We start from the raw sequence: 23,372 nt of genomic DNA on the forward strand, positions 1-23,372 counted from the left end.
GCATTGCTGAGGAAAAGTGTGTAACGCACGGCATCAACACAAGCCACATGTTCAAAGCATTCCCAAGAGAGGCATGGAGCTATACTTCAGGCCTCTGACTCCTCGGCCATTGTTCTGTACGAGTGGGAGATGGTTTCGTTTTTTTCGACCCGAGGTTTATCCGTAGAGAGACTCAAACTGCACGAGTGAGGATGAGAGGACAGGGAGAGGAAGGGAGGTGGGAGGAGGTAGGCCGGGGTTGTGGCCCTTGCCTGGAGGCTCGTGGGTGGTTGTGTTGGTTTACTGCCTGTCAGCACTGATCTTTATTAAACTCTGGGGACAAATGCGGTCAGATGCTATGGCCTTATTATGGAAAGCATGGTGTGCCGAGCACACTGGGGAGAGGAAGCCCTGCCTTTGGAATGAGCCCTTCGCTGCCCTTAGAGACCTAAGTTTGTCTCTGTCCCTCGCACTAACTGTGATGAAAACCAGGGCAGCAGCAGCAGCAGCAGGAGAGAGAGCCACCCGACTAACTGACTGTCTCTCTGGCTTGATGGAGAGTGTCATCACAGACACCCCATGCCCAGAGGCTGATGGAAACAAGCTCAGCCGTAACCACTTACTGTATGGATGAGGAGACGGGGAGAAAGATGTGCATGATTTCTCTCCCATGCCTCCTTCAGGCGCAAACGGCACCGCCGGGCAAAGTCACACGTAGGATTCTTCCTCAAATCACACCTCATTTACCTCGTCCTCGTCAGAACACCTTTTCTCTAACCAGACAAAGTGAAAACGCCTTCTGACTGTTTCAGCATTCAGCGTCTGATGTGCCTCTGATGTGGAGCGCCGGGCCAGATACGGCAAGCTGCCTTAAGTCAAGGGAAGGTCATGGAGATTTGAAATGCATGAGGCTCCTTGCTAGCCGAGAGACTTTTAGGCACGCTCCATTGAAAGTAAAATACCCTGGAAACCATATTTTCTATTCCAGTAGAGCCCACTGTGACCCACTGCAGCAGTGGCAGGAAGAGAAATGAAGCAAAATTGTATCAATGTGCAATCTGTGATGAGAAAAGAAATACAGTGAAAAGTTCTGACATTCCGGAGCACGCGGCATGCAGCTCCTGTCTGAACTGTTTTACAATTGCCGGTGATCTGTAGCATTCTGTCTGAATGTGATGTACTTTCTTATTTCCAACATCAGTCATGGTGCGATTCGCCCAGAATCGGTCCAGAAGCGGCATTGTAGCAAAGTTGACTTTAATATTAAAATGTTCAGTCTTCCTTTCTTTCTTTCCCCATCCAGGTTTCTCTTTTATTATTCTAGCAGCATGGAAACATTCCTCCAAGAGAGTCAAGTACTACACCATGCTGCTTTATAGCTGTCCTCACTAAACTTTGCTCTCACCAGCACCAGTCCTGTTTACACATTACAATTCTCCAGTACTTCCTATGACTGCATTTCTTGTAAAGTCAAGACCACACAGCAGCTGCCAAATTTAATGCCCTTTCAACTCCCGGCTTTCCCTTCCTCTGCTTCCCTGTAAGGATGCGACCCAGCCAATCTGTGTTTGCTTGGCGTGAGACAGTGTTGACCCTAACCACACACCGTCTCCATAAGTCTCAAATGGATTGCCCCCCCCCCCCCCCAATAAACCGCAGGAGCCCTGGCAGTCCAGATCCCGGGGTGAGGACGAGACCTTCCAGCAGGCCTGCTTTCCCACAGGTAACCCGGCTCACCCTGACAGCCGAGTTGGGAGAAAAACGAGCACAGCTGCTGGCCTTGCCCCGGGTGAGCACAGGGCATTAAGGCAGATTACATTCCCAGGATGAAAGTAACACATCCAGCGGTGTAATCCCTCTCTGCCCCCTGCTCCTTCTCAACCGTTCCCACCACCTCAACCTTCAAGCCAGCCGACTCGGCTCGGATCCCCTGAAGGAGAAGAGAGGTGGAAGGCCGGCGACTCTGATTAGGTATCAGGTAGAACTTTTAGTGCAGCAGCAGATCTGGGATACAGACCATTAAATTTAACCACTGCCTGCTCGGAGGCAGAGAAGACAATGACTCAGGATGTCACACCAACATGCTATTTAACTCTGTGGGAATGCCTTTGGTAGAACACAGAATGGGACGGTTCACCAAATCACATGAAACAGATGTTTGCCCCTGTTTGCTGACTTGACAAGATTAAACAAACCCGTAATAAGACTTTTCTCCAAACAAAGCACGCTATCTGCAGCAACGCCGTCATTACCTACCACATAATAGTGCCTCAGACAAAAAAGCATCCAGCGCTATGCACTGCTGAATTCATTCATCCTCTATAGCTGTGTGAAAAAATGATTCATTTTTCTGTCAGTCTTTGGGCTTTTTTTATTGGCGCACAATGAGTTTCCAGCAAATCATTGTGAAATATCTCTGCTGCTGCTTTTTACTGCATTTCTAATGTGAAATGTGGCTTTTGTCTAACTCTCATCCTATTATTCAGATAATGCGATAAGAGTCCAAATGTAGTTTGAGCTTCTGTGAGAGAAATGTTGGCAAAATGATTTTCAGAGGCTTCTCTCCCTGCTCCTCTTTCTCTTGTAAACCTCCTGGTTAAATAAAGGTGAAGCACCAAGAAACAAGCACCAGGTGAGGTCTACTAAATATCCAGTGTTACACATTTTCACCTCTGACTTTACAATATTACATTTTCCTCAGAGCGATAAGATAGCATTACCAAATTCTGCAACTATCTTGAAGACAAACTGCTTACTTACAAAGTCAACAACACATTACAATGAACAAACTTCCCCGTTTTTAGATCAAACAGACGATTACCTTGTTTAGAGAAGTACATCAGACTTTTTGCATTCTCTTAGATGAGCAGCCAGGTCTCCCTGCAGCAAGCATCTGTTCGTGAGGAGCTCACAGACGCCTGTGTGTCTGCCCCGTGTGATTTAGCCCTTACCTCCCTTTAACTGTCAGTGAATGGCTGACAGAAAATGCAAATAGGCTTTACCCCTCAGTGACACTTTCAACACACGAAAGCCCCACCTGTCCAGAACATCCCACCGACAAATCCTCAGATGATGAACGTTTACAGGGTCAAGCAATATATGCCGTTAGAAAGAGCACACAAGAATGAGTGCAGTTGTGACCTTTTTTTTTTTTTTTGTTGGAATATCTTGATAAGATCTGGTGCGACATGTATACTTTTTTTCGGGCTTACTCGCGCTGCGATACAGCTCACTGTACGCCACAGTGCAGCCTCCAGCTTCTGCTGTCATCCATAAAAACAGATGTCGCTGTCCATCAAAAATAAAAAGGGCCATAGATCCTGCTGACCCTCAGGTTAAACATAGATAGAGTCAGATGTAATCACTCAGGAGTCTTTGCCAAACCACCCTGCAACCATTAACGACCCCCCCATAATGATGTGTCACCACTCCATATGGTGGACCCATTTATCAGGGTGTGAGTCCTTGAAGCTCCTCTTACTGGAGGCAGAATGACACATACTGTACATGTTTTTATAAAAGTGTGACGATATAAAAGGTTCAGTAAACCAAAAGGAAGAAATGGATGAATGTATGCATGTGTGTGTGTGAGTGTGTGTGTGTGTCCTTGTGTGGCTGTCTCTTTACACCACACCCATCCATCAGTCCAGTCTTTCGCCACTTGGCCAGTTAATTACCTTTTCCTGTTCACTCACGCACAAAAAGAAAACAAGCCCCTTTCAGACTGTTTGGACAGACTTCATTCTCTCTCTCTCTCTCTCTCTCTCTCTCTCTCTCTCTTCTGTGGACGCTAGGCAGCCTTTACTGTCTCAGTCCCAGATCCGTCATGCTTTCATCGGTTTTGGCCGAGGTCAGGCTGTTGGGAGTTCCAGCCTGGACTCACCAGTGGGAGAGTGAGGGGCCTTTAGCAACTGCCCCAAAGACTCCTTTAATTCAACTCAATAAGAAGCTGATTTCAGAGATGGAACAGTGCTCTGGCTTTCACAGAGAGAATGATCCATCCAAAGTTTTCTCATTAGTGGAAGTAATGCTCAGCTGCATTGCCAGATACACTTTTTTTCACCTGAAATATTTTTCCACTTGTCTGCCCGTACAGTAGCTGCTGTGGAGCACGTCAGACAGCAGCAGGGCTGCTTGCTATGCTGCTCTCACCGGGGACGCGGTGGGTTGTGTTTATGTACACTTGCACCAACAATTGTGCACCTCTAATTAGAATGGCTGATTTTTGGCTCAGAGACGCTCTCAGGGTAGTTTCTCTTCCACCCCCCCCCCCCCCCCCTCGGCTGTGGAAACAAACCAAAAATGAGTACATAATAAAAAATTCAACAGGCAAGCTGGAGAGGCAGGAGCCAGGTGTTGCTGTAACCTGCAGGTGAGAGCAAGGACAGAGGAGAGGAAGGAAAGGTTGGGTGAGGGGATGGAGGTTGAAAACAAGGTGAGAGGGTTAAGAATCATCTGGCACATTCTCAGAGAGCATCGCTAATGAAACGTAGAGATTAGTGGCTGGTCCTCTCCTCTCAATCTGCTATTTTGCAAAAGGATGCATGAGTAAAAAACATATGACCACTGGCACTTAAAAGCTAAAACTGAGCATTTTAGGCTGAAATGAAACTTCCCCCACTGTTCCATACATTTGCAAAGTCCTCATTAGTGTGCAGCGTGAAACTGAAACAGTATTCGGTATCCATCCACTGGAGCCCGTTGAGAGATCTATTTTTGTCTAAGAGCCCACTCTAAAAAACACTCACTGCCGAATAGAGGATCCTGATACAATAGTTCACTCCAACAGCCCAAACCACTACTTCACTTGTATTTCAAACCCCCATTCAGTCGACACGCAGTGATGACAGCCACCTGCTTCTCCTCTCTCGGAGCTGTCGCACCAAGAGAGCTGCATTCTCTGCAGTTTGTTCTACGGGAGGGCTTTTGGTTTGGACTGGGAAACGGAGCACTCCCGGTTCCCTGCAGTTTATTTACAGAGAAAACAAACTGCCGCTAAAGCTTATGGCAACTGATCCCCATCGCAGGACTCCCTCAGCCACGTAAAGTGTGACGTGCAAGTGTGCGCGCAACCGGTTAATTATCAGACAAAAATGCAAAGGGGGTTACTCATGCTCAAACAGAAGTAATTGCATACGGTATCTCCAACAACATCCTCCAGATCCCTATAATGGAAAAAAAATCTCAGTCTACGCATCAACAACATGATCAGAATGAATCATTTTTAGATCGAAATTTAAGTACTTTTTCATGCCAAGCAGCACATGAACATATAAGGAGCGCTTTGGCCTCTTTTTATATGACCATTGCAATATTTCATCTCAGACACCTTGCGTGTCAACGCATGCATACACCAAGTCATGAAACTAGAGCGGCAGGAAAGTGATGACAAGGTGAAGTGTTGAGTATCCTGCGACAATTATTCTCCCCGCTCTCCTCTTGGAATGGACGGTACAGTAATTATGCTGGCGAGCTGCCATGTGGATAAATATTCAAGTTTTCTGTTGCTGCTGGAGTTCCAGTCTCCCTCCCACTCCCTCTCTACACACGGAGTGACTATAGATTTGGTTTGTGAAGCCACATAATGAGCCACTGCAAGTGGTTATTGTTGAGCATGGCACTTTTCTTTTTTTTCTCATTTGGAGGAATATCTCAATTTTCACTTATCGGCCCATGTGCCGGCGCGGATGCGGGAGCAACCGTGTGACCGATTAGCAACACAAAGCCGTAGGGACTGTAGAACGAGCTAAAGGTTAGTCCCCCCCCCCCCCCCCATTTTGGCTCCTTAACCGTGTTCATACAGCAAAGTGCAAATTACCCTGAGCCAAGGTGAGCTGTGCTGAGCGTCCCTATCCCATCCACTCCCAGTCTGCAGAGCTTTATCTCAGAGAGTGACATGCTTTGTGTCTCACAGAGCTGCTGCGTGTCGGGAGAACAATGGAGCAGCAGAGTTGCGAGCGGCAGATTCAGTCTGGTGCAACAGCCTAGTGTAGGTGAGGCAGAGAGAGGGGGGAATACTAATTTATCATGAAAGATGTCATTACCATGCCAATGACTTCTCACAGAACACAATTATCACTAATAATAGAAATTGAAACATCAGCCCAGGGCTTTCAGCCAGGAAGGGCTGTATTAATGGAAAACTGTAGTCTGTTTATGAGAACTAGTTGTTGAAGGCTGGTGGGAGTACTGCTAGATAAGCACTAACCAGTATCTGGGTTTTGTTGGGGTTTTTTCTTGCTAATTGAGACGTCTAGACATATTCAATTGAACATCAGCGAGATAAGGAAGTCGGCTGAACTATCTCGGTGGAGAATAGCGCACACTAATCCACTTACTGAGTCCGAAGGATTTTCATTCACCATCCTAGAAAATGCTTGGCTTATCAAAATGTTTTCACATGCACATTTTGCCACTTTGTCTTGGAGAAACAATAGCATCCTGCAAATGGCCTTGTGGCCTCGCAGCAAAAAAAAAGCAACTCCAACTATTTCACTTAATATTCAAATGAGTTGGTGAGGATTGGCTGGGCTGAAAAATATTCACTTTATTTTTTATGAAGAAATAATAAGCCTCCTCATGACTAAGAGGTCGGACAAATCACTGACACGTGCTAACTGGAGACTGCCAATCTAGCCTTTTCTCAACCCAACCAAACGCAAAACAGGGAACAAGTTACAAAAACCGTCTCTATTCACATGACAGGGACAAGGACATTGCTGCTGTCATTTCCCATCGCGAAATGAAGAGATAACCTTGGAGTTGTTGGCAGCTTTGTTGAGTTCCGTCTTGAATTGTGCTCTTCACAATCTTCAGGGGCTTTCTCTCTGCCTGCTCATATTAAATGTCAAAACACAGAAGAGCTTGGTGAGAGCTGAGGAATCCGTCGTGATGGAGAAACACGCAGCCTTGAGAGAAATAGAAGGAAGCTGCAGGTCCACAGCTGAATTGCGTGTTCAAAGCCACACGGCAAGGACGGATCATGTCAAACAAAGTGAAAATGGAGAGCTTGAGTCTGCAGTGAGATTTATATTTTTGGCTCAAGGGTATAATGGCGTTCATTTGAGTCTGTCTGTCTACATGAGCCCTGAGTGATGCGCTTTAACTGCTCTTTAAGAGCATGAGAAACACCCAGTTAAGATCAGTTAAATAACAATAGTCACTCAAGGAGGAAAGCTGTACAGTTTGCAGCAGATGGAGGCAGACTAATGGATCTTTTTTTATATGTATGAGTGGAGAATGGAAAGTCGCCTGATACTGTATATCATTAGGTTGGGGGTGAAGATTTGTATGCATGACTCCAGACGCTTTATTTTCTTTAATTTCAAGTGTTGAAGTAGACTGAAAGAAGAACAAGCTATTACATCATGTCAGACTGAATCACATGCTGCATCTGTGCCTTTTTGAGCTACAAACACACACACACACGTGACACACACACACACGCGCGCACACACATAGTCATATGTAAAGTGGGTCTGGAGATGCAGAAGCATGCCCGGTCCATGCCCTGAGTTTGATTCTGGGACTGAGGGGTCAAAGGGTAACTAATTGCGCGACTCATGGAGGTCAGCGTCGGTGTGGCCTTCTGCCAAAGCACGGCAACACCACATGAAGGTCTGTCAAGAAAGACAAATGAACTCCGACCCGCCTGCTGATGACAACGACCTCAGTCAACAAGCACACGCCGTATCTTAATCTGGGTCACGGAGAAAGGAGCAGACCACTGCTGCCGCTCTAGACGCTACGTGCTGAGGGAAGTATCACCAATGTTTACCTGTCAGGACTCGTGTTCAGTTACTGATCAAATACACACAAAAAAAAACTGAAGCAGTGGTAGTGAATTAAAGTTGAGGTCACTAAGGCCTCAAGTTTGCTGGGAAAACGAAAAGCCTGCTTGGTGCAATCTGCTCAGTCTAACAATAGCATTCTTGTGCACGCAGCTCTTTCTTTTTTAGAGACCCCATAAAGAGCTAAAGTTAACTCTGCCTTCGAACTCTTGGAATTCCACACAAGAGTAACTCTCAGTTTTACACAGTGACTCCCTAAGCGGAGCAGAGAGGGAGATGGCTATCATTTTTCAACAGTCAATAATTAGCCGGCTCCCTAATCAGCTGTATGTGCAGCGTGCCTGTCCGTGCCTTCTCATTTAGCCATATCACAGCAGCTTTTACCTGCAATGCCATCAGCAGTAAGCCGCCTGAACCACACTGATAGCTGACTCTACTGTCTGGAATGTTCTCGCAGTTACGCCTCATAAAAGAGCATTTACCAGGTCTACTGTGTGTGTGTGTGTGTGTGTGTGTGTGTGTGTGTGTGTGTGTGCAATCCTGTCGTAAAGAATGAACAAATATGTGTGATGGATGGATAAAATCACATGACACCTCCAGCCTGACGGAAAAGGTATTGTGATGGAGGTCCAGGGATCATCCAAAGAAAAGGAGTGTCTCGCTTTCATGATTAACTAAATGTCAAAAAGGATTTCCCTTCCTAAACAGAGACCACAATCATGTGAGGCTGCCAGCCAAAGGGACACGTCCAGATGGGACGTCTCCCTCCGTTTCTCCGCCCGCTACTCCCGCACTGTTTTGGAGACAAAAATGACCCAGACCTGTGTCAACAGTTGGGGAAAGCATCCCTCGCCCTGCTTTGTGAAAGTGATAAAAATAACACCATGAAGTATCCCGCAGTGGGTTACGCCCTGAACGGGTCTGTTTTTCCTGGCCAGGAGGGTCACTGTCAGGCAGAGCTGGATCTCCAGCCAACGCACATCAAGGCAGCACTTTCCTAACCTCCATTTTCGCCCATGTCTTTTCCTGTTTTGACAGGAAACAGGAGATGATAACATAGTCGCACAAACAAGGAGAGATTGCCTCCGACCTGCTGCCTGGCCGTCCTCGTGTGGCGGTGGACGTCTGTTTTCTTTGGAGGGCCTCGTGTCCAAACACACAAAAAATAACACACTCGCTGTCTTGTACAAACATGGACACCACGCCACTGTGACGCACAGGCATGCACACCTGACACACACACACACACACACACACACACGACTTACACACCTGTCTTCATGCCAAGCTTGAATAACCCCAAAAGATCCTGGCACAGTGGTGCACTTCCCTCACAGGCTCTCAGCAGCGTGCCAGCACAGCGTCACACAAAGGGACGCAATAAAACAGACCACCAAAGTCACGGACACAAGACTGAAAGAGGGGAGATGAAAGCTTCAGCGGTCGCCACGGGGAACCAAACATACACTGCGGAGGTGAGCGGAGGAGCAATGTCAATATCTGGCGGCGAGAGGAAAGGGTGGGGAGCGCCGCTGGCCGAGGGAGGTGTGGACGGGCATCGCCTCTTGTCCGAGGCTCTTTTTGGAATGTGAGCCTTTTATGTTGTCAGGAAGCACACCGTAGTGAGACACAACAAGCAGAGTGACGGGGCCATTAGAAGGCTTTTGTTGATGGCGAGAGAAGCTCAAAGGAACGGGACGCTTTGATTGCCCCCTCTGATCCCCCACTAGCCTTTGTTTATGAGCTAATTAAGTATTGTTCAGCTACCGCAGGAGCCTCGAGCCCTCCATCCCCACAGCGCCACCATGACTTTGAATGGCTACTGTAGGGCTTTTACGGCACCCTCTATAACTTAACAACTTAAGCAGGAATCCCTTTCCTAAATGCTTTCTAGCATGGGAACCAACCGCTGCTTGAAACTGATTCTAGATGTGTATGTAAATGCATAAGAAGGGACTTAAAGAGATCAAAGCACACAAATCAGGTTCAGTCGGACAGGTCAAATTCAGTTCAAATGTGGTCTCCAGCGGCCCCTCCAATGGGAGTTCAAGTGTGCCCTGGTTTCACCCCTCCATTGGACGCCGCAGCCAAAACAGCCTTCGACTCACAAAGAGATGAAGACATAAATGCCCAGCATGGGATGAGGGGAGGCCGAGGGGTCAGTGGATGGACAGAATAGGGAGGAGGAGGGTAGCTTCTCGCTAGATGGAAGTGGTAATGACCGTTTGACAGCGGTGAATACATTTTAGTGAAGAAATGCTCACACTGACGGATGGGCCTTTTTATAGAAATTGAATACATGTGTGCATGTTTACCTGTGTTTGGGGGCAGGAGCCGCACATGAAAAGGAAAGAAAAGAAAAGTAAAAGAGAAAAATCACGATTTGTGCATCTACAAGCCCGATGAAAACCACAAGAAAAGATGAATTAAAGATGTTGATCATATAAATTATATCTGAACATCTCATGAAGTCAAGTCAAAGGTCAGCATTGCTTTGTAGGACTAACGCCTCCCCTGGAAACCAACACATTGCTTAAACCTCCAACTAAAGCTGACACAACCTATAAAAACAGCAAAGGGTCAGCGGACTGAACACAACAGTAGCCTCCACTCCACCTCTGAACAGTAAAGCCATGCAGGAATCCACCAAGGCCAAAGACACAGGTGTGCTCCCCGAGAGCTTCCCTCCTTTTCACAGAGGGAGGGAAGCATTTCCGTGTTGCACAGACACGTTCAAAGGCATTCCAGCCCAAATGTTAAATAAAATGTTACAAATTTAGAGTAGTAAACAACAGCTACTGTCGATCGTGTTGATTTAAAGGCTTCTGAGAGAAGCAGTTAACCACCTGAAATACATACAGAAAATAAACGCCAGCACGTAGGAACAAAATACTAACTGAAAGCAGCTCCAAAGACAAGTAAAATGTCAAGGCAATCGAACTACGTTCAGTTGGGCCAAAGAGACAATTCTATGAATAACCATGTACACATACACACACATACTTGTCCACACACTCTCTTGCTGACTTGTTCTCACACTCAGCATGGGAACCGGGCAGCTCTTAGCTGGGGGTCTGCAGACCGAGGCCCAACAGCGAGTCCCCGGAACAGCGAGGATAGCTGTGCTTTTATGGGCAATGCTGAACTGATACTGAGCAGCAAACACAGAGGATGGAGAGGCAGTTTGGGACTCGTAAACAGAGAGGTTTACGTTTAAGTGCCCGACACACACGAAGGAGATAAAACAGCCCAGAGCTCTTCAGTGGAGAGACTGACATCATAAAATAGAGCGGCAGTAACAAGAGGGGAAGCATAAAGGACGGATGTATTAATGGGAGTCGGATCATGGGAGAAGGCAGGGGAAGGTTTACTCCACAAGCATCCGCTGGGAGTAATGACAAGCTCAAGATGGCACCGTTTCTCAAGACAGCACTGTATATATCTGCTGATCTGAGTGTAATTCTAATTAGCCTAATTTGCATTGTGTTCTGTGACCTCCAAAGTAAATGTGCTTTTCTTTACTGTTTCTGAAAGTTGAAGGCACAATGGAAGACTTTTATCCACTTTGAGGAGATTTTACAAAGGGCCTCTTTCTCTCTCATTGTGATCACTCTGCCGAGCAGATCATTGGATGAGACATTTAAAGGAAAGCTGTCCGGTATCAGTACTTGAGGCGATACCAAGTTTAGCGAAGAAGGGATGAAAATCGATTCTCTTTCATGATAAAGTTAAGTCAAGCCGCGTGAAAGTAGCAAAAACCGCAATGTATCTCGACCGTCGCTGCTTTGAATGCTTCTCTATGGGTTTGTGCAAAAATCGGAGAAAAAGACCTCGCTTGCCATTCACAGACAAACAACACTGCTACTGTATCTTAGTGTACTTCTTTCTGGTGAAAATCCATTATGAAAATCCATACAGCGCAGGTTGACCTTTTCGGTGTTCCGCCTATTGAGAAACTCAGCGACACGGTATTCCGTGGGATTAAAAGCAACTTTGCTGCCATTTTGTAAAATGCATCGCGATGCCATTTCCTTTCAAATGTCAGCAGGCAAATTGCAAAGTCAAGTCATTCAATAATGAAAGAAAAATGAATACTGTGCTACAACACGTCTGTTCTTCTCCCCCTTCCGTCTATAGAGGGGATCAATGTTTTGGTGGAAATCAGAGGTTTGGGATATTTAACAAGACAGACCAATAATTAGGCTAATAACTGAGTGAATTGTAGTTTTACAGTATTATGTGGTAGAGCTGGGCGATATGGCCAAACTGTTCTATCACAGTTTAGGTAATTTCATATCTTGATAAAAATATAAATCATGATATATCTTGTTTTCTGGTGATTCAGTAAATAAACATATTGAATTATTGCCCAGCCCCTATAAGCACCAAACCACGAGTGAGTCAAAAAACAGCAGGGCCGATATCAGAGCTAAAGAGAGCTCGTATTCTCATCATATTTCTCCTTGAGCTAAGCCCGCCGAGTACCAGAGTAATGGCACTGGCCAGTCACCTTCTCCATTTACCAGGCCACCACCAGGCCTGCGTTTTATAAAACTCTGACTCTAATAATGCAATCATAAATTGGTAGCAGTTAAGTTCAGAAAGATGGATGACTTCTGCGGTAAAGTGGAAAGGATGGAGGGACTCCGAATGTGCTTCGTCTCTTTCTTTTTCCTCTGGTACTTACACGCACATTCACACATCATCAATACGCGCACTCATCCTGCCTCACGGAGCTGGACACTCAAGCATGAAATGAACATGAGCAGCGTGAACTTTGACTGGCATTTTCACACAGCGCCAGGATTTATGGAGCACTATATACGTATCAGAATGAGCTCCTGACAATAAAGAATGGCCCAACGCGTAGCTGGGGAGGCCAGTGAGACGAGTTAGCGTAACCCATCTACCAATCACAACACAACCCATCACAATCCATCTACTATTACACAAACACAAATAGAATAACACAGGGATGCATGCATACTGGCAACCAGACATATATATATAGAAATATGACATGAAAGCACACCGGTGCATTCACACAGCAGCTGCACAGTTTACTACTGTTGGTCACTGAGAGGCTCCTCTAGGAACAGACATCAAATTGCACCCAGTAGTCCCAAACTAAAGATGTGATTGTTGGGATCGTTGAGAAAAATGACTTCGCTAACAGGATCACTACAGTGAGAAAGAGTATTTCCTGTACCTTTGAAGAGCTGTATGGACTCCATATACATTAACTTTGAGTTAGCTTACTAGGGTTACAAACTTTGCAATTGTACTTGTATTTATCCACTAAGGGGTATTTTCCTCAGGAGTTTTTGGAGATTAAAACAGAGCTAAAAAAAAAAAAAAAAGAGTGAATATTTGGCAGGCGGCCAGAAACATGACTCAAAACGAATGCTAATATGCTACATGTATGCCTGATGTGTAAATAAGCCACCATTTGTTTTCACGTTCAACATCAGCTTTGTGAGGTGATAATAATAACGTTGTCATCATTTGCTAATTGTATACATCAATAGTGCAAATATAAAAACTTTTGGCTTCATTTCAGCAATATTACCCCTTCCTATACATCATAATTAAACATACCTTCAACCTGTATGCAAAATACTGTATATAATCGAATCAGTCGTCTTTTAGTTTATTAGTTTGTTTATTCATTTATTTCAGAAGGAAATAAATTACAGTTCCTGCAAAAAACAAACTCCTTGAGTGCCTTGCTCCTGGAACTTTGACAATTTCTAATAACCATTGATCACAGACTTATTTTTTGTAAAAATGCTCCTTAAACATCAACACCCAACACTCAACGCGACACACTCTTGAGGGTAAATGTTGCCAAAGAGGCCATCTTCTGACCTGGCAGGTGAGAAGTAGTATAGTAGAAGCTCCATTAGCATCTGCCAAAGAGGAAAACAAACAAAGCAACGTAGGGTCCACTTAGGCACCATACTCCACTGATCCACTGTTTGCTGTGAGCAAGGGAGCCACGCCCAAACAGCCCGGAGATTGCTGTCTGCATATCCATCTTGGCGAGGACACACAGCACTGGCGTTCTCTTTCAGCACATTGCTATAAGCCAGGCGATTTGTCTGCTACCACAAGGCCTGCTGTCAATTGAACGCATTTTATGGAGCCAGCAGGAGATTACCTCCAACTCAGTGCTCCTCGGTGTCTGTGTACCGTCTTGAAAATTTATCTCAACAACTATGTTTTTCCAATACTCTGAATCAGACTCAATAATGGACTGCAGTCTGCCTGGATCATGCACGTCTCACTTCACCGTGACATATGGAGCTGGGCAGTGCGAGCGCCGAGTGCATAAAAACATACATACATCAGCACATACTCAGAATCACACACACACACACACAGGCGGCTTGCCCTAAATTAACAAGTCAAACTGATTAACTCCCACTGGTTACACTTCTTGTTGCATTTGTATCATTTGCTCATTGACATTTCTGCCTTTGTTGCTCCGTTCTCATGCTCTGCAGACCTCTGCTGTAACACATCGCCCTGCCAGCCTCGACAGCAGATCCATTGTTTCATTTCAGTCTGGCTCATTGTAACACATGATCCTTCACCAAACAGCAGCAAACCCATTCTGACAAGTGCTATTATGCATGGCAATCATTCTTCAAATACACTAACAATGGGGAAATAGCTAAAAGCATACAGGTGTTGTCACAATCTCAGCATTATCTGGTGCTTTAAGTCCAAAAAATCGATGAAAAGATCACTAATAAAGCAAAACCAGGCCTCCGTTTTTATTGCCTGACTTCTGAATTAAATCAGTAAATATACACCTGTGAACAGGTACTTTCAATATTATTGCACCAACTCAAAATGACCACACATAACTAATTAATTTGCGCAATGCCAGCTAGCATGTTGCCAACAAACATGTTGTTTATAGGACTATACGTTTTGGCAGTTACACTAACATTTTTCTCTTTCTGGCTAAGAGTTAGCATTGTCCATGAAATATGGAGCTACAGCCAGGAGACTAGCTAGTAAATGTTAGTGAGCAGGTTTGCTTCTTAGCATAACATAAAGATGAAGCCACAGCTTATTGCCTTCTCATTCTCGTTACACAGGTGATGGCGCAGCTGGTCTCCCAAGTCACACACTTTGATTGAACGTCTTTATCTGAATGGCTGTAGGTCGTCTGTACATATTTGACTTCAGTGAATGAGAGAGGCACTGCAACCTTCACAATAACTAAAGGCAGCAAAGTAAATCCCCAGGTCGAAGCAGCTCTAAATTGCTCTTCTCACCTTGACAGGTAACTGAGGGAACATCTGGACGGCTCTCTGTAGACACTACAGTGGCTTGCAGCCGCACCAGAAAGGGCCAGATGGCCAGAAGAGGACACATTCAGGTAAAGTCTGTGCATCTGTGTGTCAGTGTCATGCATGAGTTCACTTGTGTGCACGTGCCTGTGTATGTAGATTGCGTGTGTGTAAGTGGGCATCTGCTGAGGAGCCTCAGTCAGTTCCTGTTTCATCTTGCCCGCCGTGGATCTGCTCTTCTGAGCAGCCAGCAGCCGAGTGCAGATTTAAGGAATAGCAGTTATTCCAGGTGGAGAATTCCTCCTCTTCCTCCTCCTCCGACAGATTTCTTCACTTTCCTTTTGATGAAAGGCAATAAGCATCAGCCTTACTGCAGCTTCGGCTAGTTTCCATCAGACCTATCAACCCTTGCATCTGCGCACCCTGAACCCATTTCCTGCACTCTGCCTCGTGGCAATTTACCTTCGCAATTGCGATAAGTAGCGGACTGGGCAGCAACAACTGGGGTCAATTCACTTTCAGCTCACTAAATTAAAGATGTAAAATGAAACTGCAGCAGACACAGTGAAGATGTGGCATTCATTACAGAGCTGCCTGAAGGTTCGAAAAAAAAAAAAAAAAAAGGTTTCTGGACAGTGAAAAGTCAGTTACTTTGAAAAGCGGGACCAGCTGTGAAAATCTGGAGGCAGGAAAGTAAACGAGAAACTCTTTACGCTCCGTTAACTACTGGCGGAGTTGTTCCACTGTCCACATTTAAAGCACTATGGCTGCAAAGTGCAGTTTCCAGGTGGAGAAATATGGAAAATAAAGGAGACGAAGGAAAGGACAATTAAATTCCTGCAGTACTTGAACCGAAAAGTTAGCCAACTGAGTCCTTTCTTCTGTGTCCACTGTACTGGAATACTCTACTGAACAGTAAGTACAGCTTGGTATTGATTGAATTTTTTTAATGCTACTCGCAACGGACAGCTGAGTTTTATACAACTATCAAATGATCGGGTTTTTTATACTTTACTTTAAGAATTACAACAAAGTGTTTCTACAAAAGCCTTTTTTTAATTGAAGAAAAAAAGTGGGACAAACAGTGGGACAAACTTTTGATTTAAATCCGAGAACTGTCTAATGAAAGAATAAGCTAATGAGATTATTAATCTAGCCACACATTTGATGCCAGGTTTCAGTACTTCAGAGCCCTTAATACTTGGTGCTACGGACATATTTCTCACCGATACCGAGCCCCAACAGTGGGTTTGAAAGAAGAGAATACAATGCATGCAAATGTGTCACATGAAGAGGAGTCTGACAGCTGAAAGAGTGAATGAATGAAGCTGTGGAGACTTGAGGTAAACCAGCAGCGGACAGCTGCATGCTGCTGAGGCTCACAGATACAGTACGGCACGGTAGCGCCATGACTGATGTCTATGGTCTCTGCACCACTTGACACCAGATTATTGCTCTGCGGTTTAATACAGCCACATGCCATAAAGCAGAAGTCACACTGCATGCAGGGAGGAGGCGAGGGGACGGCTCAGCCCAGAGTCTCCTCTATTCTCCCGTCTCATTTCTCATCTCCTCCCAGGCTCTCTGGAGTGCATGCACTGCTGAGCAGGCACACAGGCACACAACACACACATGACAGAGAGCCCCAGGGGCTCAGGTGCTTAGAGGTGAATAGAATAATATCGTCATGCTCTGTTTTAACTCCACGTGAGCTCAAGTTTCACAACCAGAGGGGTTTTCTCACACAGTCTTTTTTCTATCCTTCTCTCCATCCGTCCGTCTGCAAGTCACTCTGTCCTGTCGTCTGCCCTCCTGCAGCGAACCTGGCAGCGTACACCTGTTCCAGCCCAGGCCGGCCCTCTGAAACCCTAACCCACTATTAAAGAGTGGGAGAGCTGACAGAAAGGTCAGGGGTCAGTCAACAAAGGAGAAGTAACACTCCCAACTCGCCTGAGAAACAGTAGCCAGGTAGGCAGATCTGCAGCCATACAGCAGCACCCACTTCGTCTTCTCTCAGACACTCGTCTGTGCACAGCGACATTATCAACACAGCAATGTTCCTGCCGGCTCCTTGGCCGGCACCGGTCACACATGATAATTTATTTCTACACAAAGTCTGACTTTTTGGCCGGGAAACATTTTGTGCGTGACATGGATGATTAATTTGCTTTCTTCGGTGCTTCAGGAGACGAAACACGATTTGATACATTTACACGAATTCACTAATAACTCTGCATGTAAAGTGGATCAAGGGTCAAATGACGAACAAAGCAGAAACAAATCAAACATGAATCCAAATGAGTCGTTTGTGAGAATTACTGGTCCCATAATTTATGAATTCACATGGAAAAAAACCTGGCAAAAGGCTTCATGGAACAAATTAATTCCTGCAGCTACATTCATAGTCACACTCGTACACACCATCCATAATAGGCTTGGACACATTGTGCATACATCAGCAGTGCACGGTATCCATGATTAGCTGGTGGTTGGCTCAGTCTCTGTCACGAAGATTTAACTTCATTACACCTTCATCTTCAAAGGGACCTGGTCACAAATGCAGTTTCCCCATATGCAGAGGGCAAAGGTCATCAGATAGGTAAGTCCTGGCTGCAACTGACCTCAACCTCCAACTTAATCCAAATGTTCAAGCCCTCACAGTCCTGCAGGACGTTCTCTGTTAATCAGTCAGTGAACTGGCGGAGCACACAAGGTCCAAGAGTGCTTGTATATTCATAGGCCTGAGTATTTATGAGTGGGTTTTAGCTCTTCTGACATTATTACTGACCTGCAGTCTCTGCAACATACCAAACCCCAATGTGTCTGCTCTCGAACCATGGCTTGACAATTGAAAAGACTTAATATGTTTCCGTGTTCCAAACTTTAGTTTTAGCAGTAGAAACACATACTTTATATATCGCCTTTGAGGGCAACAAACACATATTTGCAGAAGTTTTAAAAGAATAGTTTTACATTTTGGTAAATGTGCTTATTTGCTTTGCAGAGAATCAGATGAGAAGATTGATACTTTCATGTCTGTATGCTAAACATGTAGCTGCAGCTTATAGAGCAGATAACCGAAACGTGTCGTTTTCACTCTTTGCTTTTCGTACCGATTAAACGTTTTGGATGTAGCGTGCTAATTACTGAGCTTTAGAACATCGGACAGAACGAGGCTGTTTCCCCCTATTTCCTGCTTTTATGCTAATCTAGGGAAACGGGCTCTTGGCTCCAGCTACATATTAACCGCACAGACATCAATGTTTGCAAGACAGTGAATTAGCGCATTTCCCAAAGTAGTTTTGCACAACTTGTTCTTGAAATATTCTTTGAACCTTAGCTATGATGCACCTCCTTGCATTTTCCTTTTGGCTCCCATTCCCCCCTAATGTCATCTCTCTGATGGATCAGCAAATACAATTATGGTTAGCCTTTAAAAAAAAAAAAAACAGATATCAAGTGACAGAGCTTCTGTCTAAGCTGTGACTGAGGGGTTTGAGCTGCTGCAGCCTGGCCACGGGCGAGGAATTATAGTCCTCACAGGTCACACGGACTCCAGGCGACTGGCTCCTTACAAACCTTATCGCCTTTTGTTGTCAATGACACTCTCTTAACTTTTTCATGAGATGGTTGATGACATCATCACGTCATCTCATCAGCACACACACAACCAACATACGAAGTATCACCCTGCGGTCAAGTCAGAGACTTACAAAAAAGCAAACAGTTAGCGTGTATAAACCGAGGTTGGATCTAATCCAGAGTCTCTGATTACAGTAAGGAGCTAATTGGTTTCTTTGAAGTTGAGGTTGATCGTCTTTCTATATATCATACCTCACATAGCCACTGTGTCCAGCCACAACAAACACAGTCTGCAATTATTGAATCCAGACTGTCTGCTATTCACTACTGAAGGTATTATTTTGTGTAGGTTATAATTATGCAAATTAAGTAGGTGAATTCCCTTGATTGGATCCAGTCTGAAGGTTGTCAGTGTATCTGCTCTTTCTGCCTGGCTTTTAGCAAAGGGCATTTTTTCCCAGGGTTATTTTAATCATCTGCCGTCTGAATAACATAAAATGTGCAAACGGCAGCTGAAACTTAAGGGTGTTAGCTCAAGGACATAATTTCAGTAAAGTTAATTTGGGGTTGAGCCCTTCCAACACAATGTCATAAAATATTCATAATTAGAAAATCATTGCAAATTAAGTGCACAAAGGGCAATATAGTTGCATGCATAGTTTCAAAGCCTTGTCAAACACAAGACCATGTGCCCTGTTGCTCTTGAAATGAGGCGGGCACTTAAAGGCAGGAAGCATGACAAATATTTAATAGCTGCCAGTGGATGTGTAAAGAAATAGTTTTAAATTTTGAGTTTTGTAATGCTGGCCAAGTGGTTTCTGTACAAAACTTTTACTTCGTCGTTGCTAGGGTTCCCCCATACACACGTGTGGAGGGAAAAGGCCTTCACTTCCTTATATTTGCAGACTTGCAGGACATAGCATAGCAGGTTCCTCTAAACCCAAACAGGAAAACACAAAAGCTGTCTGGGAGGGCTTCAGTGTGTGTGTGTGTGTGTGTGTGTGTGTGTGTGTGTGTGTGTGTGTGTGTGTGTGTGAACAGTGAACTTTCCCTCCAGTACTTTTAATGTAGAAAAGCACATTCACTCTACTCCAACGCTCTTCCTTCAATTTGTATCCACTCGCTACAACTACTATGTTCAAACAATAAGTCTGCCATGGTGAGAGGGAGAGGGACGTCTGGGGACCAAGCCGACTTCCTCTCCACAAAAACGGGACGGCCAGCGGATGGGGAGGGCGGGGAAGTGCGACTTCGGGTAAACAGTCTCCGCTCTCGTTTTTTCCCATGACAGCCACAGACACAACACTGGCCGAGCCTTTGCAGGTATATCCTGATCCCAGACACTCCAACAGGCCACCTGAGTCACTCTGTTGACCTTATTCCCTCCAAGAAGGAAGCAATTTGGAAGCGATCATCCATAACCGCCTCCATCCTATGAGTCCCAACAGGTGGGCAGCTCAAGCTCACAAAAACAACGGGTTTATTATCCTTCCATACCATAACTCTGGTACAATAAGAGCACCCTGCCATCATTGTTTGTCACCCCAGAATTAAGGCCCAATTTAGCCATCAACAAGAGCGAAATAGGGGGGGGGGGGGGGGGGGAGGGGCGGCCCCGGGGGGGAGGGGCGGCCCCCGTCTCTTTCTACAACACAGAGCACCTGGTGAAGGCCACAAAGCAGTGCTGAAGGGTCCCACACTAAAAAGGGGAGGTCGGTTCCCATGGCAGATAATGGCAGTTACGGGGTGGGCTTAATGTGTTTACAGGGTGGACTTACCTGATACCTGAACATAGATCTGATATGCTTAGAACAAAGATTAGACCACACATGCAGACGCCTGAAACAGAGAGCCCAGGTGCTTCAGAAATGCCCCCTTGTCCCTTGTCCACCTGTTCCCGTATGAACATCGGGTGCTGTGGGATTCGGGGTGAACCTTAAAAAGCTGTAATCCAATACAACTTTGGGACTCTCTCTCTCTCTAAAATGGGACAACAAAGGAGAACCGACCCGGGGGCAAACCCGGCCCGCCACAACAACAGCAGTCTCAGGGCCTATATTTAACAGCGGTGGGAATTGTGGGAGCAGCCATACAGGAACACTTTCAATGCACAGCGAAGGTCGACTGGGACTTAACTTCCTCCTCAGTCTCCAACGTGAGCAGCTCGCTCATTTCAACCCCATCGACCCCCCCGGTCTTCCCCCCCCACACACACACACACACACCCAACAACAAAATAAAGAGATAAGCATTGTTTAGCCAAACAATGGGCCACTTTCAAAGTTTCAAAGGCTTCCATTTTCACATCCAAGGCCAGCATTTGAAGTCAAGCATGCAATAAACAACTTTACAAGTGGATGGGGGAGCTTTCTTTGTACAATTATAAACCATAAAGAGGATTGAATTTCATTGTCCATAGATATCAGCATTAGGAGCAGGTGCAGGTGAACAAGAAAAGACAACAACAGTGCTATAGAAATGTTACAGCAGCTCAGACTGAGAGGCTGCTGCCACAGAGTGTAACCAGCTCACAAGTTTGGATTTTTTTATCCTATTTTTATATTCCAATTTTTTTTTTTTAACAAGACATACTGTTAAATAGCAATGCAGATAGGGTGAAGTCAGTGTTTCAAACTTTAATGTGTGAACTGCTGTAAAAACTGTGAATATTACATGGCCTAAAAGAGTGTGAAAAAAAAGTGATTAAACCAACCTTCAGTGAATTTTGGTCGACCAGGGCTAGCGCCTGCATTTTCAGCTCTGTGACTTTCTTTTGACATTGCTGGCAGAAGCCTCCCTTCTCCTCCGACTCGGAGATGGAAACAGAGCCGGCGCCCTCGGGGGGAGGCCGGCTACTGCACCGCGCGTCCTCCGCAGAGTGAAGTCGTTTCCTGGGGGTTACCGGAGACCCTCCACTCGGACATCCCTCCACCTTCAGCATGAGGGGAAAAGTTTGGTTAACTTCGACTGCAGGAATAACAACAGCTCACACCTCCAGTGCGCTGAGGTGTGAGAGTGAAACAGTTTGTACATTGACGACGCGTTTAAACGCAGTGCGCACCTGTCCACACGCGCACCATTGAGATGCGAGTTTTGCCGCTTTTAAACCGACACAACCTACGTGATCTTATTTATACATTATTTATACATGCAATCGCGTGCAGTGAGACACTTACAATGAACGTGCGGTTGTTGGGGACCCCTCCATCGGGAGCTGAATTACACCCAGTTGAGCTCATTCTCCCAGACCAAGGTTACACCTTCAGGAGAACGTCTTCCGTCAAAACACCAAACTCACAACGCAGGGCAGAGCCATAGGCCGGACTGGAGACCTGACTGAGGGCTACCAGTCATCTGACAGATTGTAGGCTACTGGACCAGTAGCTGCTGGTCGAAGAGGCAACTGGTGAGTATGTGCCATGAAGTTTACAGCGGAGGAGTTTTGGCAGAGGAGGTGCACAGGAGGCGGCGTTACTCCTGGAATGGGAGGGCTGAAGACAACTTTTTCCTGCGCGGGGGAGGGGTGGGGGGGGGGGGGCTATATGACAGTTCAGAGCTCTTATTATACCATAGATCACTCTGAATTGTCTGTGTGGTCAACAGTGATATATTAGTCTTCTAATTTAACCCCATAAAATATTTACTCTTGCTCTAAGGCTGAGAAAATCATCCTATTCCACACAGTCCGACAGTAGGCTATCACTATCAGTTTTCCAGATCTCCATTGAAGCTATATGTGATGCTTACACTAAGAACAAACAGCCAAACCCCAGACTCCACGTTTTTATGGCTTCATCATTCCATAAAATGGAAATATTGTAGATGTCTTACACATTTTATACACATTTCTCCAAATGGAAACTTTGGGATCTGCATTTGGATTATAGTAGCCTATACACTCTGTGGGATTGAATAAGGAGTTTTTACTGGTGTTAAGGAGGTTAAAATGTGGGCTCCTCTTGGTGATCACAGGAAACAAGCATTATAAATGATATGCTCAGGTAATTATGAATGTGTGTACCCTCCAATAAGATCACAAGACTTTGATCACACGATTTTCATATTTTTTTACCACAGAAAAGGTATACATTAAGTTCAGGGTACTTTACGCTCATTATATCCCGATTACTGTAAGTGTAATAATGGAAGAGAGCAGAATCATATAGATCATTTGGGTTCTGTTTCAGCTCTGTCCGCTGTGTCCGCTCAGTGTCAGCAACTGTTGCCTCCCTCAAGACGCAACGCTGCCTCTGTGTGCTGTTGGTGTCTGGCGCCATCCTCTGGTGAAATGCAGAACAGCATCTCTCAAACTGCAATGGTTAAATATTTAATTTGTAAACTTTTAATATTTCATGTGGGTGATGTAAGCGACAGTGGCCGCATGCTCTGAAACGCTTCCTCTTTTCCTTGCCCTCAAACGACCTATTTAGGGAAACCCGCAGTCTTTTGTTCTGTGGTTGTGCAACTCATGCCAAATGATACGATGTGAAGGGGCGAACTGAAAAGCGTAAACGGTCAAATGTATTTTCTATTGTCATTTAAAAGCCGTTTCAAGTTGGGCTGCAAATAATCTTGATGCCGTAAAAGGATTGTCTGAACGAAATGCAAATCTATAGCCTATGTTAAAAAACACAAAACTAAGATCATGATTAGTCATCTTATATCTTCATCGTCCACAACGACCCCACAATAAGTTATCAACCATATTTGAATTAGC

The 23,372-nt window shown here is 45.3% G+C and overlaps 1 protein-coding gene across 1 annotated transcript in view; it reads right to left on the reverse strand.

Annotated features, from left to right (window-relative positions):
• Positions 1-23,372, reverse strand: part of kif26ab (kinesin family member 26Ab) — a 64,196-nt gene that overhangs the window by 40,306 nt on the left and 518 nt on the right. The window contains exon 2 of the mRNA XM_076107986.1: positions 21,369-21,587. Coding sequence (XP_075964101.1) covers positions 21,369-21,587 — 219 coding nt within the window. The remainder of the gene's footprint in view (positions 1-21,368; positions 21,588-23,372) is intronic.

Source organism: Anarhichas minor, unplaced genomic scaffold (genome assembly GCF_050575085.1).
Source record: "Anarhichas minor isolate MPS153535 unplaced genomic scaffold, ASM5057508v1 ptg000040l, whole genome shotgun sequence".
Classification (NCBI taxonomy): Eukaryota; Metazoa; Chordata; class Actinopteri; order Perciformes; family Anarhichadidae; genus Anarhichas; species Anarhichas minor.